This window comes from Sus scrofa, chromosome 17 (assembly GCF_054392235.1).
Source record: "Sus scrofa isolate SSC_HxYL_T2T_F1_AM1 chromosome 17, Sscrofa_HxYL_maternal_Yorkshire_Landrace_v2.0, whole genome shotgun sequence".
NCBI lineage: Eukaryota > Metazoa > Chordata > Mammalia > Artiodactyla > Suidae > Sus > Sus scrofa.
In genome coordinates this window covers 70,750,592-70,772,284 of record NC_139399.1, presented here as the reverse complement: position 1 = coordinate 70,772,284, position 21,693 = coordinate 70,750,592, and the positions used below count along the sequence as shown (strand labels likewise).

Below are 21,693 nucleotides of genomic sequence, written 5' to 3'. Positions count from 1 at the left end.
TGAAAACAGACACTCTCCCCACTGCTGCACTTTACACAAAGTAGGAACACAGCTAAGTCTGCAGTTATCCGATGATGTTGCCTCGGTTACTAAAATGGCTGGTTCCCATTTTAATAACTGCACAGTCTCACAGCTTATTTGTCTGGGAAAATAGGCTAAATGGTTACAAGTAAGATAACTTGTGAAATCCTTCCCATCCCTGGAATTTATTTAAAAATAAACAACTTACAGGTAGTAACTCTATTTGTATTAAAACAGCCAAACAAAAACTACTTATTAGAACTTTAGCTTCCAGGGGACTTCAATTATTCCCAGTTTAGAGACAGAACCACAAGGCAGGCTGAGTGATTCTATCAATCAAGACATCACCACAAGGTCCAGATTTATACAACCTCTGCGTCCTCCACTGTCCAAAAGGAGGGTGTGCTGGTCAGATGGTGGAGGTGCAGGTGGGAGGGGATGGGAACAGAAGGGGTCCCTCTGGAAAACTCAGGGCCCTCCCACTCTCCACCCAGGGACTCAGGAGACCCCACAGCTGCTGGGAAAGCCCAGGGCGGTCACGGTTCAGTCCCCGCAAAGGGAACGCTGCCAGCGCTGTGAGATGGAGCCGACGCACCTAGGATAAGCCCCACCATGGAGCTGAGGTAGCCAGTGCCACTGCCCAGGTTTAAGAACGACAGGCCGGGCTGTAGGTCCAGGGCTTCCATCACTTCCGAGTAGATGCATGGAGCAGAGAGGTGGATGTTGCCATGCTTCCAGGCCAAGTCTTTATAGGCGTTTTTCTTAAATTCCTCAAGGTAATAATCTGCCCGATCGACGGCTCGGAAAGCCTGCTCGACCCGCTCTGTCCGGATGTACTGCGCCTCCTTCAGGTTGTCTATCAGCTCATCGTTGTCCTCGCCAGCACTCACCGCGCCCCCCATCTTCCTGGTCACTCGGGCAAAGCTGCCACTCTAAAATGTAAAAAAAGCTATTTACATCAAAGGTTAGAACAGGACCACAAAAGTTCTAAACGAACACCAATTTCAGATTCTGAATTCTGAAAATAATAAGATGGAATATGCGTTGTCAACATCCACCCACCTACCCTATCCCACGACACTCCCAAGATTCAAAATGGAAAAAAAAAGTTAAATTTGAAATTTAATCATATCTATCCAAAAATAAGCCTGAAATTTATAATGTCAACTGCTTATAAACGAACCTGAGATACCTAAAACACAGTTGATGCCTTTAAAACATCATTAAAGTATGATTTCAAAACTTTACTAAAAGCTGTCATTCTAGAAAGTCAAGTATTTAGGATTAAACTCATCTTGAATATAGATGTATCTTAACAAGGAAATACCACAAATGGCAAAATCACTGAATGAAAAGAGAACAGACGTGTCTCTAAAAAGTCATTCTAATACCAACTTCTTTGAGTTCAAATGCTGTAGATCTTTCTTTTGTAAATAAATCTTTAAAAGCAAAAAAAAAAAATTTTAATTCAGACAAATACTAAAGAGTTATTTGTTGTTTACTTGAAATTCAAATTTAACCACTGTCTTATAGTTTATTTGGCAATAAAACAACCCACATCCCACATATACGTAACACCGAGTCACGCGATCCATTCAATCTCTGGAGCGGACAGCCTGACGTACAAATTTCCAGCAAAACAACATCCACAAAACTCTCTCACGGAACGTATTGTGACAAACACCTTCTTGTAATAATCACAAAATCTGTGTCAAGGCTACACTACACCCCTGGGTGCAGGAGGAGCTGCTGTTACAACCGCCGCCCCACCCCCGCTCCAACGCCCTTGGGAATCCCTGCTACACAACCTTCCCAGCCCCTTACAAGGAAAGGCACATTTCTCACCAACTCCCTTCAAGAAGAAAAAGAGCACATGTTCCCCTCAGAGCCAATGACTAAAATACAAAATACTCCCTCTAATTCACAGGGGAACGTGCTGCATCTAAACAGGTCTCCTTCCTAAAATTAAAAGCATCTTCTCCAATTTTATACTCACCCCATGTAAATTTTATTTCATACAAAACAGTAATGTTTTACAAAATATTCGATATAAATTACTGGGAGAAAAGAAAACACCAGACCTCACAGACGGACACGTTTTCTGAATCAGGAAAGGCCATAACGACATTCTACTTTGATTATTACAAAGTTTATACGTGCTCCTGTGGGTTTCTAACAGCAGAAGGAGAATCATGAAGAAATACTGGGGTGTGCAGTTCCCCCCCACACACAGCTGGCCATGGAAGTGAGAGGTTTCCCCAGGAATGAAAGTAACCAATCCCAGGGGGTGACTCTTCAGCTTCCCACAACAAGTACACAATGTGGGATCAGTGGGACGTAACTGCTCTTCCATTTTGTGGCTGTACAGTTCATCCTCATCGTCAAGGCGTTAGAGCTGAAACTGTAACACTTCAAATCACTAGGGTGGTCCAATGATGCGATTCTCACCGCATTTTAAGTTGTCTCGGAGCCCCTGCTAGGTTTCCATCATGGGACTGGGTACCTGCTAATGAGGTGGAGTTTAATCTTGGCTAAGCCACTTAGCTCTGAGGCTAAAGTCTATAGCCCTAGTCTAGGACAGTCACCTTAAAATGTGGGTCACAGGTTACAAGTGGAGTCATGTTTGATTGCTTAAGGGTCTATTTAGGAAGAGGTCTGGCAACCAGGCACCCTCTGGCGTGGGTCTGAGAGCCACCTCTTCACCCAGATGCCTTGGAGTGCCTGTTCCATCATCTACCCAAACCACCACTCTACCCTCAGAAGGCAAACACAAACCGTAGGTTGGGTAGGTTTCATTGTCACCTAAGTATTTACCCCTCACTTTCAACTTTGCCCCACTGGAAGGTTTATTCCACAAGCAAAGGCCAGATTTTAGTAAAAATGCCTCCAAGGGTTTCACAGCGTCACCCACCAGTCATGATCCCACACTGGTGTGTGAGGAGAAGACCGACATTCAAGCCCAGAATTATCTAGCCAAAGGCCTGTGTTCTTTACCCAATACCAAATATGGCTTTAAAAAATTCTCGGAGTTCCAGTCGTGGCGCAGTGGTTAACGAATCCGACTAGGAACCATGAGGTTGCAGGTTCGGTCCCTGGCCTTGCTCAGTGGGTTAACGATCCGGCATTGCTGTGAGCTGCGGTGTAGGTTGCAGACACAACTCGGATCCCGTGTTGCTGTGGCTCTGGCTCTGGCCAGTGGCTACAGCTCCGATTTGACCACTAGCGTGGGAACCTCCATATGCCGCAGGAGCAGCCCAAGAAATAGAAAAAAAAAAAAAAAATTCTCAAGGAAGCAAAAATTTTTAACGTAGAACAGTTGGCAATCTCTACCCAAAAGGACAGACTAAATGACTTTGTAGTTATGCACACAGCCAACACCAAAAATAACAACAGGTTCAAAGATGCCCTTGCCAAACCAAATCTGGATCTAAAGTCCACTCAGGTCCAATTTTTCAAAGAAATGGTAAAGCATTTTTTTGGATGCTGTGCTTGATGATACTCTGCATCTCTTAACGCAATTCCCCACCCACAGCAACTGGCCACAGTCCAATGAGACAAGCTGACTCTCTTACAGCTCCTTCCAGAATCAAATGCAAGAGTTCAGCGAGGAGACGGCTGAGACAATGGGCTTGGGAAGGTCTCCTAATCAATAACTGAGAAGACTGAGGCTGTGGCCAGGTTAACACCATGTAAAATAAAGGCATGGCAATAAGGGACAAGATTCAAGTCCACACTGGGTTTGTCAAGACTACTTGTTAAGGGCAATACACACAAAGTAATTCACGTGGAAGATGAGCTGGGGAAAAGGAACCAAAATCACAGCCCCTGACAGAGGAATCATGGAAGAAACTGAGACTTTTTTTATCTTGAAAATAAGAACTCTGACAAGGAATGCAGAGGGATTTCTTTTTTTCCAAACACTTGAAAGGCTGCCATATATACCCTATTCCTGGGCCTGAGAAAAGCCAGAGCAGTGGAACATGTGTTAGACGGAGATAATTTCTACTAAACAAACAGAAGAGCTTTCTAAAACTGGAACTGCAAATACCGAAACGTTCTCAGAACGCGGAGAGAACGGGGCCCCGGCTCTGTCTCAGGAGCTGAATGAACCCCACTACCTCCAAGGACCCTGCTCATCCTAGGGAAGAGCTCTCCCCCAAGGCAGAGCCCCAAGTTCTGAGTGGTTTATAGGAACCTGCCTGTCTACCGGGCACTCAGAATGGAGTTGTTACTTCAGCCACTCCTGGGCCAAAAAGAACAAACCACGTTTACAGGCACAGGAGCAAAGGAGGGGACAGAAAGACGACTTTCTCGAGGTGCAAACGGCAACTTGAGAGGCACATGCTCTCGCAAACACACACACACACACACACACACACACACACACACACACACACAGGCTCCAAAGCCCAGGCAAGCTCTCCTTTCCCAATCGAAGACCACTTTCAGATGCCTGAAATTAAGTCCCCAAGGCTTGGAAGGGCCAATTCTTCCTTAATAGACCCTGCAACCTTCTCGAAAGGTAGAAATTGATTCAAACCTCTTGACAACTCTTCACGTCCCTTACTAATTGCAAATGTTTCCTACTTAGTACGTCAGGGACAAGCCGCGCTTTGGAGAATTAAGGAAACCCAAGGACTGTAAGCCACGGGCACCGGGAGAGACCTCGGGACACGCCGGGGAGCAGGCGGCCAACACCCGCACCCCCCACCCCGCGCGCGCGCCGGGGAGGGAAGAAGGAGGAGCGGCGGCGCCCGGACGCGGAGAGGTGCAGTCGTGCTGGGGTGGGGCACAAGGGGCAGCGGGCGAGGGCAGGGAGATGCGGAAGGGAGGGAGCGCGCCAGGGGAGGGTCCAGTCGCCCAGGACCAGGAGCGGGGGGAGGGAGGGGGCTTAAGGGGGGAGGGGAGCGGCCTCGGGGACGCGCCGACCCCCCGCCTCTGGACTGGCGGGCTAAGGTCGGCGGCGGCTCTACCTCCCGGCTCCGCCGGACGGTGGGACCCGGTCGCTGGGCCACACCTGCAGCTCCTCGGTCGCCCCTAGCCCGTCCGCCGCCTGGCTACGCAGCCCCGACCTCCGCCGCCGTAAACATCCACCGCCCCACTGCGCGTGCGCGCACAGCGGCCCGACTACGCGTGCGCCCCGGCCCAGCGCTTAAAGGGGCAACCGCGCAGCTGGGGCCCCAGCCCGACGCCCGGGCCAGCCAGGCGCTCCGCGGGGAGGCGGAGGTCCACCGGTAGCTGCGGGTGAGCTGTCGCTTCCGCGTCCCACCGCGAGCCAGGCCTCAACTGTGAGCACGACAATCAGGGCTCGCTCCTGTGGAAGTGAAATTCCAGGAGGGGGCCGACAGGAGAGGAAGAAAAGAAAACACAGGCAATCGACAAAACTGGCGCGGCGGTGGCAACGGCGGCTTGGGTGACACGGGGGGAATATTCGAGGAAGATCTGCAGGACAGGAAGAACCCGGTTGTGCCAAGAGAGGGTCCGGAGGCTTCGGGCCAGGGAGAACAGAAGTGGGCAGGAGCCGCCTGCCACACCCACATCCGCAAGGGGTCCACTCCGGCCCAGGACCGCCTCCCCCGCAAACCCTGCTCACCCTCACTAGGCTTCAGCCGGCTGCCGCCTCCCCTGCCACGCCTGGCAGCCCTTCCACCTTTCTTCTGGGCCTCAGCAGAGAAACATGCAGTTGGAGTAGACCCTCTCTAAGGCCTCTTGGCAAAGTGAACCATGAACCAATACATTTCTGGTTGTCTGGGTCTCTGAAGATATCTCAAGACGCAGAGATCTAGCACAGTGGATTCTCAAGAAATGAGAGTTGGAGTTCCCGGCGTGGCCCAGTGGTTAACGGACCAGACTAGTATCCATGAGGAGGCAGGTTCGATCCCTGGCCTTGCTCAGTGGGTTAAGGATCCGGCATTGCCCTGGGATGTGGTGTAGGTCGCACATCCTGCTCGGATCCGTGTTGCTGTGGATGTGATGTAGGCCTGTGGCTACAGCCCTGATTGGACCCCCTAGCCTGGGAACCTCCATATGTAGCGGGTGTGGCCCTAAAAAGACAAAAGAAAAAAAAAAAAGAAGAAAGAAAGAAGTGAAAGTGACTGTCATAAGGATTTGGGTGGGGGTGGGGGTGGGGCCAGACTGGTAAAATTTCTTGGGTCCTACAATGCAAAGAGAACTTGTGTTGAGTAATCCAAGTAGGAATAATGCGAAAAGGAACGACATGTATACAAAGTGACCCCCAGCTCCACAGGAGGAAGGAGGAGAAAGCTGCCTCTAGGACAGAATGCTGGGTGGGCACTGTGCTGGTGACAACACGGGGCAGCTCCCAATTCTCAGACCTGAGGAGCCACAGCGGGGGGCGGGGACTGCCTGCATGTACATGCAGCTGTGCATCCCACACAGAACGTGCTGGGTAAAGATGTGTCCACTCAGTTCATCTCCAACTGAGTCAGGGCTGCCCTGGTGAAGCAGACCAACCTGAGCTTCAGTGGTGGGACAGCACGGGGGAGGTGGAGCCCCTGAAGGCTGCAGGTGGACCTGGTCTCAGAACAGGGAAGGTGTGCCTCATAGCATCTGGCTTGGGGGTGTTCTTGTCCCTGCACAGGCTGCCCGATAGCCCTTCCTGAGACATCAGTGAGGATCACTCTGCATCTCAAAGGTGGCTGCCCCTGCGATCTAGCCCCTGTTGCCTCCCTGAGCCGCTCTGGGCCGAAGCTCTTCTGCCTAATGCAACACATCACGTTGTCAACCTACCCTGTCAACTTTGTGAAACCTGCCCTGATCTTCCTTTTGCTTCAGCCCCAACCTCACATAGGTTTTCCAAATGAGCCTCTAGTAGCAGAACCTTTTTTTCAGTTTTACATGGTGCCCCATGTTTCAGCAGCTGCAAGCACAGCTGCTGTGCAGGAGAGGGCATGGGGCCCTCCTGCCCCCGCCTTCCTCCCCAGACTTGAAGTCCACTTGGGGGCATGGTTTTCACCACTTTCCACGGTTTCAGGGAAGGCTTAAGCATGATGGTCCACAGCCCTGAATCAATGGCCCTGTGGTTGCCATCAACCCATGACCTTCGCACTGGCTCTCAGAATCCTTCCTACCTGCATGCCTGCAGTCGTCTGTGACAGTTCCATCTGCAGAGGCCCTGGAGCCGTCCTTGACCCTCTCCCTCCTGGGAGCGGATGCCCCCTCCATATGCCCCACCCTTCCTGGCCCTTGCTTCCCTCATCTCTGCCAGGTCAGGCTGTAGCCTCACCTCTCACCGCCCTTCCCTGGGCTCTGCCGAGCAGCCCTCCTAACACATGATGTCTACAAAAGACGGCGTACTGTCAGTAGTCACGCTCATGGAGTGTCATGTGAGCATTTTACACAGGTTATTTCCATCAAGTGGGTATTAGGTTCTCCAAGACGGAGAGCAGCTGATGATGCTAGGAGCTGGCCTGGGGCTCAGAGCAGGCCCCTGTGATTCTCCTGTTGGACGCAGGCATCTGACGGAGGAGCTCCACTCTGACGAGGACACATTGTAATTGTGTCCAAGCACAAACCAGGTCCCTGTGCCACCAACGTGCCCTCTCCCAGCCAAGGACAGTGAGCCCTGCTCCTCCATCCATACAGCTGATCCTCTGTCTGCCCTGAACCCCGCAGGTATGGCTCAGGGAGGCCCCCCAGCTCCCTGATAGCATCCGGTCCACTGAGAGTTTCCCCACCTGTAAGAGAGGTCAATGCCCGGCCAAAGGCCACCAGACTCTTTCTTGCCCCAGAGAGTAGAGCTCCCACCAAGGGGAGCTATGCGATACCTCTAGCAGGTACTGGGAAAGCTCCCTGAGGGGTGCGAGCTGGCTGGGTGATTTGGGGTTAACATATCTGAAGAAAGAGCCCTTAGCCACTAGGAATCTTCCTGCAGAGGCCTCAGGCAGGCGAGTCCCCAGGGACTCGCGTGGCTCGAGCCACATGCAGGGTTGTGTCCTCATCTTCCAAGAGGAGTACTAAGACTTCCCTGGTTCGGGTAGCCCTTTTCTCTAAGCTTTTGTGTGTGTGGTTCTGTGTAGATAACATAAAATTTACCATTTTAACCATGTTTAAGTGTACAGGTCAGAAGCATCAAGTACACTCTCGTTGTTGTGCAGCCATCACCGTCCAGAATTTTTTCATTATTGTTGAACAGAAACTCTGACCAAGATGGAGTGACAGAAGTTGGACCTGCCCTCATTCCTGAAACAACGAAGAAATAGACAAAATACGTGAGGCGACAGTTTTCAGGTCACTGGACATCATACAACAAAGTTCAGTGACTCCTGAGAGATGACAAACCCACGGGCTGAGCCCTGCAATTGCCCCGCAGTTGTCTCACTGCTGTGAGAATTTCTAGGCTGCAGTGCAGAGAAAGGGAAGCCAAGCAGGGCCTGGAGGATGCCCCGAGCTGAGGAGATAAAGCTGAGAGTTCAGGGAAGCCAAGGCAACTAGGGGAGAAAGAATTCGGAGGTCTATGTGAAGACGCCTCGAGTGTCCAGCCGAGAACCAATGGCACCTGCGCGTGAGGAAGCAGCTCCAATCAAGGGAAAGAACCACCCAAAAGGACTGGAGCCAACAGGGTCCCCGGCCACAAAGCGGGAAGAGCGCAGGGTCGCAGAGCCGGACTGGAAAACCTCTCCGGTCATGGGACATCGGGTGGAGTACTCAGGAGTGTCTTGCCTCGGTCATGAGGGATAATTAGCTCCAGACCTGTCACTGCGCGGACGCAGGGGCAGGGGCAGGAGGCTGTCTGTGGGGCTCACTGCCAGTCACATAGGCCCAGAAATTGCCTCCGGCGTTCCTGCCTGAGAGCATCATTATCATTATCGGGACTGACCGAGCAAAGAGTAAATTAAATCCAAAGTGAGCAGAAGAAAAGAAATAATAAAAATTAGGGCAGAAATCAATGAAACGGAAAACAAAAAATCAATAAGGGAAATTAGTGAAAGCGACAGGTGGCTGTCTGAAAAGACTGATAAAAATTGATACACCTCTAGCCAGGCTACCCAAGGAAAAAAGGAGATAGAAGTTATCAATTATCAGAAGTGAAATAAGGGCCATCACTGTAGATCCCACAGGTATTAAAAGGATAATAAAAGAGGACTTCCTGCCATGGCTCAGCGGAAACGAATCTGACTAGCCGCCGTGAGGACGCAGGTTGGATCCCTGTCCTCGCTCAGTGGGTTAAGGATCCAGCGTTGCCGTGAGCTGTGGCGTAGGTCAACAGCTACAGCTCTGATTCAGCCCCCAGCCTGGGAACCTCCATATGCTGCAGGTGGGGCCCTACAAAAAATTAATAATAATAATAGAATATTGTAAACAAGTCCATGCTCACGAATATGATAATCTAAATGAGATGAGCCAGTTCCTTTTAAGACCTAAATTACCAAACTCATGCAAGGGTAAATAGATCAGCTGAATAGTTCTATATCTATTAAAGAAATTAATAATTAATATCCTTTCTAAACAAATCACCAGGCACAGATGACCTTACTGGTAAATTCTACCAAACACTTAAGGAAGAAATGATACCAATTGTCTGACCTCTTCCAGGAAACATAAGCTAGGGAACACTTCCTAACTCATTCTAGGAGACCAGAATTGCTCTAATGCCAAAAACAGACAAAGACAACACAAGAAAGGGAATTACACACCAACCTCTCCCGTGAGCATAGGCGCGGAGCTCCTCAGCAGAGTGTTAGCACATCGAATACAGTAACATTCAGGATGAGTCCCACACCACAACCAAGTGCAGTTCACTCCAGGGGTGCAAAGCCAGTCTGCCATTCAGAAATCAGTTGGTGTAATTCATCACATCAACAGGCTAATGACGAAAAATCTTACAATCATATGAAGAGAGGCAGAAAAAGCATCTGACAAAATCCAACACTCGTTAATTATAAAGACTCTCCTCAAACTAGGAAGAGAGGGGAGATTTCTCAACTCGATAAAGAACATCTACCAAAAAACCACAGCCAACCTCACACTTAATGGTGAGAAACTATATACTTTCCAATAAGATTAGGAATAAGGCCATAATGTTCTCTCTCACCAGTCCTGTTGACGCTGTACTAGAAGCTCTAGCTAATCCAATAAAACATGAAAACGAGAAAAAAGGTACAGATTTGGAAGAACTAAAACTGGAGTTCCCATCACGGCTCAGTGGTTAACGAATCTGACTAGGAACCGTGAGGTTGCGGGTTCAATCCCTGGCCTTACTCAGTGGGTTAGCGATCCGGCGTTGCCGTGAGCTGTGGTGTAGGTTGCAGACGTGGCTCGGATCCTGGTTGCTGTGGCTCTGGCGTAGCCCTGTGGCTACAGCTCCAATTGGACCCCTAGCCTGGGAACCTCCATATGCCACAGGAGCGGCCCAAGAAATGGCAAAAAGACAAAAAAAAAAAAAAAAAGACAATAACAACAACAAAAACCCTCTCTTTTTGTTTGCAGATGACAGGATTATCTACATAGAATATACCCCCAAAACCTATTAAAAATAAGCAAACAAAAACCTCCTGAATAAGTGATTGTAGCAGTTTCCGAATACAACGTTAATCTACAAAAAAATCTATCCCTTTCCTATTTGCTGGCACCGAACAATGGGAATTCAAAATTTAAAAATACATTTACATTAACACCAAAAAAAGAAAAAGAAAAGAAACACTTAGGTATAAATCTAACCCAGAAAAGCACAAGATGGAAATGAGAAAAACTATGAAACTCTCTTGAAGGAAATAGAAGAAAATCTAAACAAGTGAATAACTACTCCATGTTCACAGGAAGACAAGTCAATTCTTCCCACCATGATCTGTAGACTCAACGCAGTCCAGTAAAAATCGCAAACAAGTGATTTTGTTAATATCAACAAACTGGTTTAAGTTTATATGGAAAGGAAAAAAAAAGAATATCCAACAAAATACTGAAGAAGAACAAAGTTGGAAGTCTGACACTACTCAACTTCAAGATATATTTTAAAGTTACAGTGATCAAGGAATTCCTATTCTGGCTCAGCAGTAGCAAACCCGACTAATATCCATGAGGGTGTGGGTTTGGTTCCTGGCCCCGATCAGGGGGTCAAGGATCCGGCATTGCTGTGAGCTGTGGTGTAGGTCGCAGACATGGCTCAGATCCCCTGTTCTCCAGAACAGAACATCAAAGACATGATTCATGAAAAAAAAATTGTACAGTGAATTTCATTAAAATTCAAAACTTATGCTCTGTGAAAGACATTATTAAAAGAATGAAAAGATAAGCCACAGACTGAGAGAAAATATTCACAAAACACATAATTAATAAAGGACTTGTATCCAAAATACACAAAGAGTTCTTAAAACTCAACATCAATAAAAATCAAAGATCCAATTTAAAAATGGGCTAATGGGAGTTCCCATCATGGCTCAGTGGTTAACGAATCCGACCAGGAACCATGAGGTTTCGGGTTCGATCCCTGGCCTCGCTCAATAGGTTAAGGATCTGGCGTTGCCATGGCTGTGGTGTAGGTCGCAGACGTGGCTCGGATCACGAGTTGCCGTGGCTGTGGTGTAGGCCGGCAGCTACAGCTCCGATTAGACCCCTAGCCTGGGAACCTCCATATGTCTCGGATGCGGCCCTAAAAAGACAATAAATAAATAGATAAATAGGCTAATGACGTGAATAGATGCCTGGGCAACAGAGACATACGGATGGCAAACGAGCATACACAGAAAGATGGTCAACGTCCTGTGTCATCAGGGAAATGCAAATTAAAATGATGAGATACACTGCACACCTGTTACGATGGCTAAAACCCCCAACCCTGACAGCACCAAATGCCCGTGTGAATATGGAGCAGCAGGAACTTCATTCACGGCTGGTGGGAATGCAAAATAGTACAGCCACGTAGGAAGACGGTCTGACAGTCTCTCACAGAACAAAACCGTCTCATAATTAGATACAGCAGTCTCCTCAGTATTTACCCACAGTAGTCGAAAACTTATGTCCACATAAAACCTGCACGCAAATGTTTACAGCGGCTTTACTTGTAATTGCCAAAAACTGGGGGCAACCAAGATGTCCCTTCAATCTGCGAGCAGACGCACAACCGTGGTACATTCCAACTGTGGAATATTGTCCAGCACCAAAGAGAAAGGAGCTGTGAAGAGACAGGGAGGAAGCGCCCACGCCTATTGCTAAATCAAAGAAACCAGTCTGGGAAGCCCACAGGCGGGGATGCTGTACATACTGTATGACAGGACCTTTTGGAAAGGGCGAAACTGTAGAACCAGTGAAAAGATGAGTGGTTGCCAGGAACGGGTGTGAGGGAAGAGAAAGGGATGAACAAACAGAGTACACAGGGTTTTACAGCAGTGAAATTATTCTGTGTGCTACCGTAATGGTGGATATACATCCTATGCCGTCAAATTCACAGAACATACAACACCAAGAGTGAAGCCTAACGTAATCTGCAGATGCTAACTAATGGTGTGTCGATACTGGTGCAGCAATTACAACAACGCACCACATGAATGCAAGACGTTAGTCACGGGGAACCGCGTGCTGGGGAGGGAGGGCACGTGAGAAGTCTTTCTGAGATCCCTCAATTCCCTGTAAACCTACAACTACCCTCAAACATAAACTATATTAATGTTTTAAAGGAGGCAAAACATTTTTTTCCAGACATATGAAAGCTATAAGTAGCAAACCCAAACAGCATGATATAGCAAGTTTTTCAGGCGGAAAGCAAATAGCAGATGGAAATACAGAGCTGCACAAGAGAGCGAAGAGTACTGACAGCCGTAACCGTGGGAGTAAATACACGAGATCATCTTCTGGTTTGCCTCGTCCTGGGGAAACGTCTTACTCCACTTACCGCTGTGTTAGCTGACTCTTCTTAGCATGGGCAAGCAGCGCGTTTGCACTTGTAGTGAGTACCTATGTCCCCTCGTGGTCACCCCCCGCCCCTCCCTGGCTTTCTGACATCCCCTCCAGTGACAGGGGGAGGGTTCATGTCCACTCTGGGCATCTTGGGCCTCTGGGAGCGGTCATTGCTCACAGATGCATCCAACACCACGGAGGAGGGGGTGGTCAAGTGAATGGTGTTACGCCCGGACCCTCTCTCCTGTCTCCTGTCTGCTCTGTGAGATGAGCCCAGAGGGGCCCTCAAGCCAGGGCAGAGGCCATGGCAGTGACAATATGCAAAAGTTACCACAAGGTGTCGCCACCGCACAGCTGCTGTGTTAAGAGCATCAAAAGTAGGTCATCTGGAGAGAAAAAAAAATCTCCCTCATCTTAAGCCATTTGTAGCCATTTGGAATTAACCTCGGTTTCACACATTAGTCAAGGCTTCTCTGCCGTGTGTACTATACAGGTGACTGCAGTTTTATGTCGATCTGAAAATATTGGTGAATTCACATTTTCATATGCGTGAAATGATTGGGAAGGGATTCCAAAAATATTTTCTCATTTTAAAACAAACCGCCTTGGGGAGTTCCCATCGTGGTGCAGCAGAAACGAATCTGACTAGGAACCATGAGGTTGTGGGTTCGATCCCTGGCCTTGCTCAGTGGGTTAAGGATCCGGCGTTGCCGTGAGCTGTGGTGTAGGTTGCAGATGCAGCTCGGATCCCTCATTGCTGTGGCTCTGGCGTAGGCTGGCTGCTATGGCTCCGATTCGACCCCTAGCCTGGGAACCTCCATATGCTGCGGGGAGTGGCCCTAGAAAAGGCAAAAAGACAAAAAAAAAAAAAAAAAAAAATCCAGTGTTGCTGTGAGCTGTGGTGTAGGCTGGCAGCTCTAATTCGATCCCTAGCCTGGGAACTTTCATATGCTGAGGATGCGGCCTTAAAAGCAGAACAAAAGCAAAAAAACAAACAAAAGACAAACCACCTTAGTGAAATGTTAGCAGTGCTTGGCACAGGGAAGCAGTCTGCAGTGATTTTTATGGGTCTAATTAGGCTGCAGTGCCCAGATGTTTGGTCAAATACCAGTCTAGGTGTTGCTGCGAGGGTATTTTTTGGATGTGGCTAACATTTAAAGCAGTAAACTCTGAGTAAAGCCAGTTACCCTCCATAACACGGGAGCCAAGACTGACCCCAGGAAGGAGGAATCAGCCTCCAGGTGGTCTCTCTCTCTTTCTTTCTCCATATACCTCCATGGTACAGGGAGGGCCTGGGCCAGGGGTCAGATCCGAGCCGCAGTTGTGGCAACGCTGGATCCTTAACCCACTGCGCTGGGCTGGGGAGCAAACCTGGGCCCAAGCGCTCCAGGGAAGCCATCCGATCCCACTGCACCACTGCAGGAACTCCTCCACGCGGCCTTTGGATTCCAGCTGGCAACGTCAACGCTTCCGGAGTCTCCAGCCTGCTGGCCTGTCGCAGAGTTTAGCCTTAACCTCCACATTGTGTGAGCCAGCACCTGAAAACAAATCCTTCTTGACATACAGGTAGGGATATAGATGATACAGATTGAGGTATAGATTTAGATGAGCCACAGATATCTGACTCCTTTCTGCTTTTGACTGAATGTGTACATCGGAAGAGACTGCCCTCAGGAATCTAAAAAGGGGTCTTGGACCAGCCTGGCGCCTTACAGAAATTCCAAGGCCGCTCTAGTGGCAGTGAACCCTCACCAAGCAGCTGGAGAGAGGCCTCTGGGGCCTGGGCCCATTCTCAGGCTCTCAGGACCCTCCTGCTCACAAGGCCACTTTGACAGCTGACCTGGCCTGTCTGGTGGCTGCCACCATCCCCAGCTCCAGGGAAGGTAGGCTGGAGCCTCTCCAGGAAGATCAGAAAGAAAAGATCTTGGCATGTGGCTGGTCCACCCTCCTCTGATCAGAGGACATGGAGTGTGTGAACCTGGAAACCAAACCAAGAAGCAGATCTTCTGGGCCTTGTGGCTGCGGATGCCCTGTGTCCAGGTGGGGCCACCTGTGGTTATGTCGCCCTCTTTGTCCTAGGCATAGAAGCCAGCTTCCACCTGGATCTCCCACCTTGCCACTGGGGTGTCCAGGTGCCCCAGCCCAAGGTAGAGACACGCTGGCCTGCAGCACCTCCTCCTCATCTGGACAAAAGGCCCAGAGTCCGTAATTAGCTCAGGTGAAGTAGACAAATGCATTCTCTTGGTATTGACTGCTTCACATTTTAAATCAGTGCTGTTTATAAATCAGAGGCGTGGTTGCTCTTCTCCCAGGAGCTCAGCACCCTGGAAGGAGGGATCAGTGTTCACCATGGGGTCCCCGTCAAGGAGGGTCAGGCTTGGGTGTCCCCTGATCAACGCTCCAAGCAGGTCTGGGAACTTTCTAACTCCTGGGGCTCCTGCCAGGTGTGGCTCCCACCTGGGAACTGTCCCTTGCCAAGGTGTCCAGGGACACAACCAGACCTCCCTAACCCACAGCCTGTCCCCTGGGTCCTCCTCCTGCCCAGGACAGCAGCACCTCTCCCCACTGGCCAACAGCAGGCACCTGCTCAGCCCACGGGCGGGAGGGGCCAGAGGAGCCCTGGAGAACCTGCCTCCACCTAAAGCAGCTTGGGACTTCCCTCCAGTCCTGCCTCCCCTGGGAAAAGGTCAGTGGGAGCTCCCAGGAGCAGCAGTGTCTGCCTAGCTACCTCGCCCGTGACTGGGAAATGAGCAGGACCTGCCTCTCCACCAGCCTCGTGGCAGACCCTTCCTGTTACCTCCTGCCCCTCCTGCTGGCCTGGGGGCCAAGCAGCCCCTTTTCTGGCTCCTCAGTGCCTACTGGCTCTGACCACACTGTGGGGCCCAGCTGAGCTGGCACTCCCCCTTCCTCTTCTTGAGAAGGGCAGACCCCAGAGACCAGGGGCCTGGGGGAAGTCCTGGCTGCAGAGCCAGCCCTCTGTGTTACCCCAAGCAGCGTCCTGGGCCTCAGTCTCCTCATCTATAGGATGGGGCCAACTCTAGTGCCTGGACCACAGGGTTGGGAGATTAGAGGAGCCCGTGTGGGTCCAGAGGGCTCAGGGTCACCCAGGAACTGAGTCAGGGCTCAGACAGGCAGGGCTTTGTGTGGGTGACTCAGCCGTGACTGAGCCCTTCCGATTTGGGGGCCTGCTAGGGTCTTGGCCAGGGGCCCCCGGGCATAGTGTGGGACTTTCAAGCACTTCTGCTTGGTCTTCACCGTGTAGTGGGGGGATCTAGGGGTTCCTCACCATCTTTAGTCAGATTTCTCCTCTGCTGTTCTGACAACTTCCACAGAGAAAGCCGTGACAATTCAAGACAAGGAGAACATTTGCAATAGGTTGTGAAAGAAACAGGCAGAAGTGTGTCTAATTTGGCAGAAGGTGCCCTTAGAGCAGAGAAGAGTGGGTTCACTGAGGAGGTGAAAGTGGGAGCTGTCCTTTTCCTCCCCGGCTCCTGCTCTTGGGCCAGTCTACAGCCATACCTGAACGCACCCCCATCTCATCTGTTCTTGGGCCAATGCGGGGGGCGGGGGGGGCAGGGCTGATCCATGGGCGCCCCTCGCCTCTCCCACCAGGCCCCTCATCCTGAGCGTAGGTGCTCCAGGACAGCCCTGCAGGGCTGACAACCTCCTCCAACTCTGTGGGGTTCCGGATATGCCCCCAAGACCTACATTGGCTCAAGAAGCTTCCAGGGAGGGAGCAGAACGAGCCCAATGCAGACACCTCAGCTGGTGGGGGGGGAATCCCTGGAGCCCAGGCGTCACTGTGTCCACACTGTCCCCTAAGGTGGGCAGGTGCCATCACACACGCATCCCTGTGTAGGTCCATGTGACTCAAATGGCCGACCATTCCTCACATGGCTGGTGGGAGGCTGGGGTGCCAGAAGGACCACAGGGGCTCTCCTGGGGGTCAGCTGCCCAGCGTCAGTGAGGTGCCCACCACCCTGGGTCCACTGGGCCCTGCATGTTTTAAACTGGTGGGCACTTGGCTGAGTCGGGAGCTAGGGTGCTATTGGAGAAGCCACCTCCTTATTTCAAGGAGGAGTAAACAGAAAGGCAGGCAGCGCCCGTCATACCTGGAAGAGCTGCAAGGTCTGAAATCAGCCAGCAGGGAGAAAACGTTCCCACCCACAGCGGTAACATCCCTGTGGGGCCAGCGTCTTAGGGGCGCAGCGGCTTCTGGGAGAAAGTCTCTTGTGCAATCGTGGGGCGCCATCCATGCAGCCCACACATATGGTCAGGTGCTCGGCCACCTGGGGTGCTCCCCGTGGGTCCAGGCTAGGCGGGCAGGTATACACACCTGCCATCCTTGGCACCCTCTCAAAACCTAGCCAAAGTGACAGCTTTTAAGGTGTAAACTGGCAGGAAAGGAAGATGGAAGAAGGGATGGCAAATGTGGTTTAGAAGCCGGAAAACACAGAGATATGCAATGAATGCCTGAGCAGACCCCAAACCTGAATTGTAGCCAGAGTGTGGGAAGCTCAGGACCGAGGCGTCCGCCCCTCAGAACCCCGGGGAACTGGCAGCTTCAGGTTGCGCTGGAGGAGGAAGAGGGGCCTGTAGCAAGGACGGCTGGCGGAAAGGGTCGCTGAGAGCTGGGGAAGGTTCCCCTCCCTCCGGATAATGCCTCGAGCTGAACTCTCTGGAGAGGGTAAAGGGAGGCTCCATGGGCTGGGAGAGAAAGCCAACGACAAGTCCTAAGAGAGCGCGTGCCTGGACCCCAAGACACCCCCCCGACCCTGGACCCCAGGAGGGTGGTGGCTGAGGCCGACCCCCCAAGCAGGAGGTGCAGCTCCTGGTCGGGGGCGAACAGCCAGTGTCGTCATCGGGCTGTGGGACTGTGCAGCCTCCTAACATCCCAGGTCGCTGCACCCTGCGTCTTCTAAAGCCAGAGGTGCTGCAGTGGTCCCCCCTGCCCGCAGCTGTGCCCGCAGAAACACCAGCTGGCACATGCAGAGCCACCTTCGAGCCGGGTCTGCTGAGCCCACAGGACAAACCCTCAGAAGCGCAGGATGTCATGGTGGGTGGAAGCCAAGGGCTTATGACCGAAAGTTCCTGAGGCCAGGCTCCCTAGCGCCCCCAGGGTCCTGGAGTCAGGGAACAGAGGCAGGAAAAGCTCAAGGCCTCCTAGGACCAAAGCAGCCTCCTCAGCGCCCCGGTCCTTCAACTTCGGGGTGCCCGACGCCAGCACTGCTTGCCCTCGGTGGTCCCTCTCCAGGAAGCCCCCTCTCCTCCATCCCACCAATCCCATCCTAAACACGGCCTCTCTGAGACCCGCCACCACGGAGGGCCACCCACACTTGAGGGGAGCACCCTTTGGCGCCCACAGCCAGCCTGGGGTCTGAGCAACTCCGAGGGCACAGCTGGGTCCAGGACTGAACTGGCCCACATGTCCCCCTGCGGTGAGCAGAGATTTCTGCTGAGACGCGGCCTGCGGAGGGCCCCCTGCCCCCCAATCCCCCGCCCCAAGCCCCTGGATTCCGCACTGTCTGCACACTCACCTGCCCTTGAGACTGACCTCTGGGGGCCTCCTCCGGCCTGAGCCATCTCCGTGGCTCTTCAGACCCACCAGATGCTCGGCCGCGCTGCAGGCAGAGCTCACCACCTCGAAACAAGCTGAAACCAGCTCTGTGAGCCCACGAGCACCCAACTGCCGCGTTCGTGGGACGGGTGCTTGTCGACGTTGCTCTCAGGGAGTCACTGTAGGTCTTAACCCAAGTCCTGAGGCCGGGCGCCTGGCACCGGGAGAGGTTCTTGCTGAATGGAAGCGGATGGACTGCGCCCCCCAAGGGCAACGTCTCAGAGTCTGGAGCTACCGGAGGCCCAGGGACCTTCAGCAGGGAGCAGGACAAAGCCCTGGGAGAGGGTGGAGCAGGAGGTCTGGCGGGGACGTTTGTGGCAGTTCACCAGCTCTTCCACGGCCCTGGCCTCTGCTCATCACCTGCCACCAGCTCTCATGGCCCCGGAGTGCTGTCACCTCAGCTTGCAGAGGGGACCCAGCATCTGTGCTGACATGAATGGGTAGAACCCAGCCCCCCAGGCCCCGTCCCCACGGGGCTTCTGCGGAGGGACCCGGCAGCCCTTCCTTGAGGCTCAACGGGCTAACTCAACCCACTCCATGTGCTGCACAGCCAGTAGCTGGAGCCCTCCAGACCCTCCACTGTCCAACTTGGGCAGGGATCGGAAATGCAGCCCAAAATCTCTAAGAATTTTCCTTTGTTCACAGGTCAGATGGGAGCTTCAGGTGGGCCTCGAGGGCTAGATACCTAGGGAGGTCGAACTGTGTTGACAGTCTGGGTTGAATGTGACCAGAAGCCCCAGACCTAGGTCTCACCTGGGAGAGCTAGAGTCCCACCTGACACAAAAGTGTGAAACGGCAAGGAGTTACCGCAAGGGTAGACACCTTCAGGTATGGCTGAATCCAGGAGCCCTGAAAAGACCACCAGGGAGCTCTCTCTTCCTCCCCCTTCCACCGCCTTTCTCCCTCACTTCTCAGCTCTGCTCTGTCCAAAATATCCAAACACTCTCCTACTGCAGATGGCTTCCTCCCATGACCAGGAGATGGCCCGGGACAGGCCCGAGTCCAACAACCCCAGCAAGAAGACCTCTCCCGACCCCAGGAGGAGGTTCTGATTTACGCATGTGCAGGCTGTGACTCAGACCCAGGTTTCCAGGTGGGAGCCACGTGTGGCATCAGGGAGATGCCTGAGGCGGAGAGCCCACTGACCGCCCGCTCCCAGAAAGTGACCCTCAGAGCTCCCGGGACAGAGACGGCCTCCTCACCACAGACACGGCTCCCACTCACAGTCAGAGTGGACTTTTATTACGAAATCACCCTGCAAACACACCAAGAAGTGCTGTGCTGTGGGTTCAACGCGTTTCCTGAGGAAGGAGGGTCACAGTATCGGGGCTGTCAGAGGAACGGGGCCTGCGAGCGCCCAGGGCTCCCTCACAGTAACAGGACTCAGCCGTCAAGAACCGGCACACGGACGCGACACAAGAAACACGCCAGAGCACCACACACATCTGCACTGCACTGAAATGAACAATAGATACAGAATATTCCATTTGCGGTTGTGCCTGAAACAAAAGGAGCCAAAGGGGATGACAAAAACCAAAAAGCCTTTCTTCCCATTGGACCGAGGGGAAGGACCCCAAATTATCAAAATTCCTCAGGTACAAAATACTTTTTTAAAAACTCCATTATTAAAAGAATAAATAACAAAATATATAAAAAATAACTTGGTTGCATTAAAATCATAACTAGAAGTTATAGCAAGTTTTTTGCGGCCTATCTCTCAGTCACATATTTAATTTTGCTTTGATTTCATTTATTTCCCTCTCATATGTCCTGGTGGGGGGGTCTAGGTAAAATAGTATAAAATTAATAAATAAAAATGTTAAATAAATAGCAAACGTTAACATAAGAGGTTGTGAATATAAATACTTACATTTTGACAAAATTAAATAATTTACAGAATAATTAAACTAACTACTTTCTCCTTTCTTCCAGGAAGTGCAGTTTTTCTACTTTTAAATACTACCTTGGAATTGCAGTCACAATTGATTTGGACTCTATTTACATCGTGTTTTTAACACGTTAAATCGAAACTGACCTTCCTTCGAATCGTAAATGGATCTAAACCGGAGAGAACCCCTGGTGGTCTTCAGCTGGGACTCTACCCCTGACCTCGCCGACCCTGTCCCCACCTCGGGAAAGCCCAGCCACGGCCCAGGTAACGCGGCAGTGGCAGCTCCCGGGCCCAGGGGGGCGCACAGAGAGCCAGGGCCCTGGCAGGGCCCCAGACCTGGGTCTAAAGGCCGCAGCCCCCAGAGGGAGCGTGACCCCGAGCACAGTGTCTGGGGCCTCGGGCAGCAGCTCCCAGACGAGGCGCCCTGGCGTAGGGCGAGCGCGGACTGGCAGGAGCCCAGGCTGGCTTCCTCGAGCTGACAGGGGGCTGCAGGCCTGTTCCTGACCTACCCTCTGGAACGCTGCTTTTTTCCACCCTTAACATAAAACTGAATTAAAGGACAACAGAGAACACACTTGCCGCTGCGGCCTCACTGACCGGCTCGCTCCAGGCTGACACGTCACACGCACCACCCACCCTGGGCCCAGGGCTGCCTCTCAGCCTCGACAGACAAAGGAATACTGTGGTTGCAAACTCCTAAACTTCCCTGAGAACCTTGTCCATGAGCTTCCACTGGAGACTTCGAGCTTTCAGAAACAAAAATAAATCACTTTGCAATACTTCACGCCCCTGCATGTGCGTGGAGGTGTCGAGGCCTCCGGCCCGGCCAGCACCTCACATGGAGGGCGACACAGCTTCCCACGCACCCCTCTGGGTGGACCTGCGCGAGGCCGCCCCGGGCCGCCAACCGGAGTCAGTACGAGTTGGGAATCTCCACTGGGAGGGCAGGGCAAGGGAGGTAAACGAAGGAGCCAAGGCCAGGGGCCCTGGGCGCCCGGGGTCAGCACGCTGGCTCCTGGCACGAGGAGGCCTAGACCTGGATGCCCCTCACGGCCTGCTTGATGCTCTCGAGGAGGTCCTTGTTCTCGGGGTTCTGGTAGCGCTCCTGGTTGGAGTACATGTCGGTGAGCGTGCTCACGTAGGCGTCGAAGTTCTGTTCGCAGATTGGCTCCTGTGGAACAGAACCAGCTTAGCAAGACAGCGGGCCCGGGGTTTTCAGAGGCAACGGGAACTCCCCCGGAAACGGGAGACCCAGGTGCCCACACCTCGGAGACAAGCCCATGGACCAGCGGGGCAGCAGCCGCCAAGGACA

The 21,693-nt window shown here is 52.0% G+C and overlaps 2 protein-coding genes across 45 annotated transcripts in view; both read right to left on the bottom strand.

Moving 5' to 3' along the window:
- The window catches only part of PCMTD2 (protein-L-isoaspartate (D-aspartate) O-methyltransferase domain containing 2), a 35,803-nt gene extending 15,344 nt beyond the window's left edge, over positions 1–20,459 (bottom strand). For 2 of the 6 annotated variants that reach the window (XM_085004642.1, XM_021078382.2), the window contains exons 1-2: positions 4,995–5,124; positions 617–953 (exon numbers count right to left, since the gene is read on the bottom strand). Coding sequence is in view for 4 of the 6 variants with exons in the window: in XM_021078382.2 (XP_020934041.2) it covers positions 617–923 (307 nt within the window). In the remaining 2 variants the exon portion in view is untranslated. Of the gene's footprint in view, positions 1–616; positions 954–4,994; positions 5,125–8,076; positions 8,224–9,681; positions 13,372–18,427 lie in introns of those variants that run through there. The other 4 variants (XM_085004643.1, XM_021078381.2, XM_085004641.1 and 1 more) reach the window with 3 other exon arrangements.
- The window catches only part of MYT1 (myelin transcription factor 1), a 63,295-nt gene continuing 61,312 nt past the window's right edge, over positions 19,711–21,693 (bottom strand). For 38 of the 39 annotated variants that reach the window (XR_014832951.1, XR_014832952.1, XR_014832955.1 and 35 more), the window contains one exon: positions 19,711–21,552. Coding sequence is in view for 24 of the 39 variants with exons in the window: in XM_085004627.1 (XP_084860753.1) it covers positions 21,412–21,552 (141 nt within the window). In the remaining 15 variants the exon portion in view is untranslated. The remainder of the gene's footprint in view (positions 21,553–21,693) is intronic. The other variant, XR_014832956.1, reaches the window with a different exon arrangement.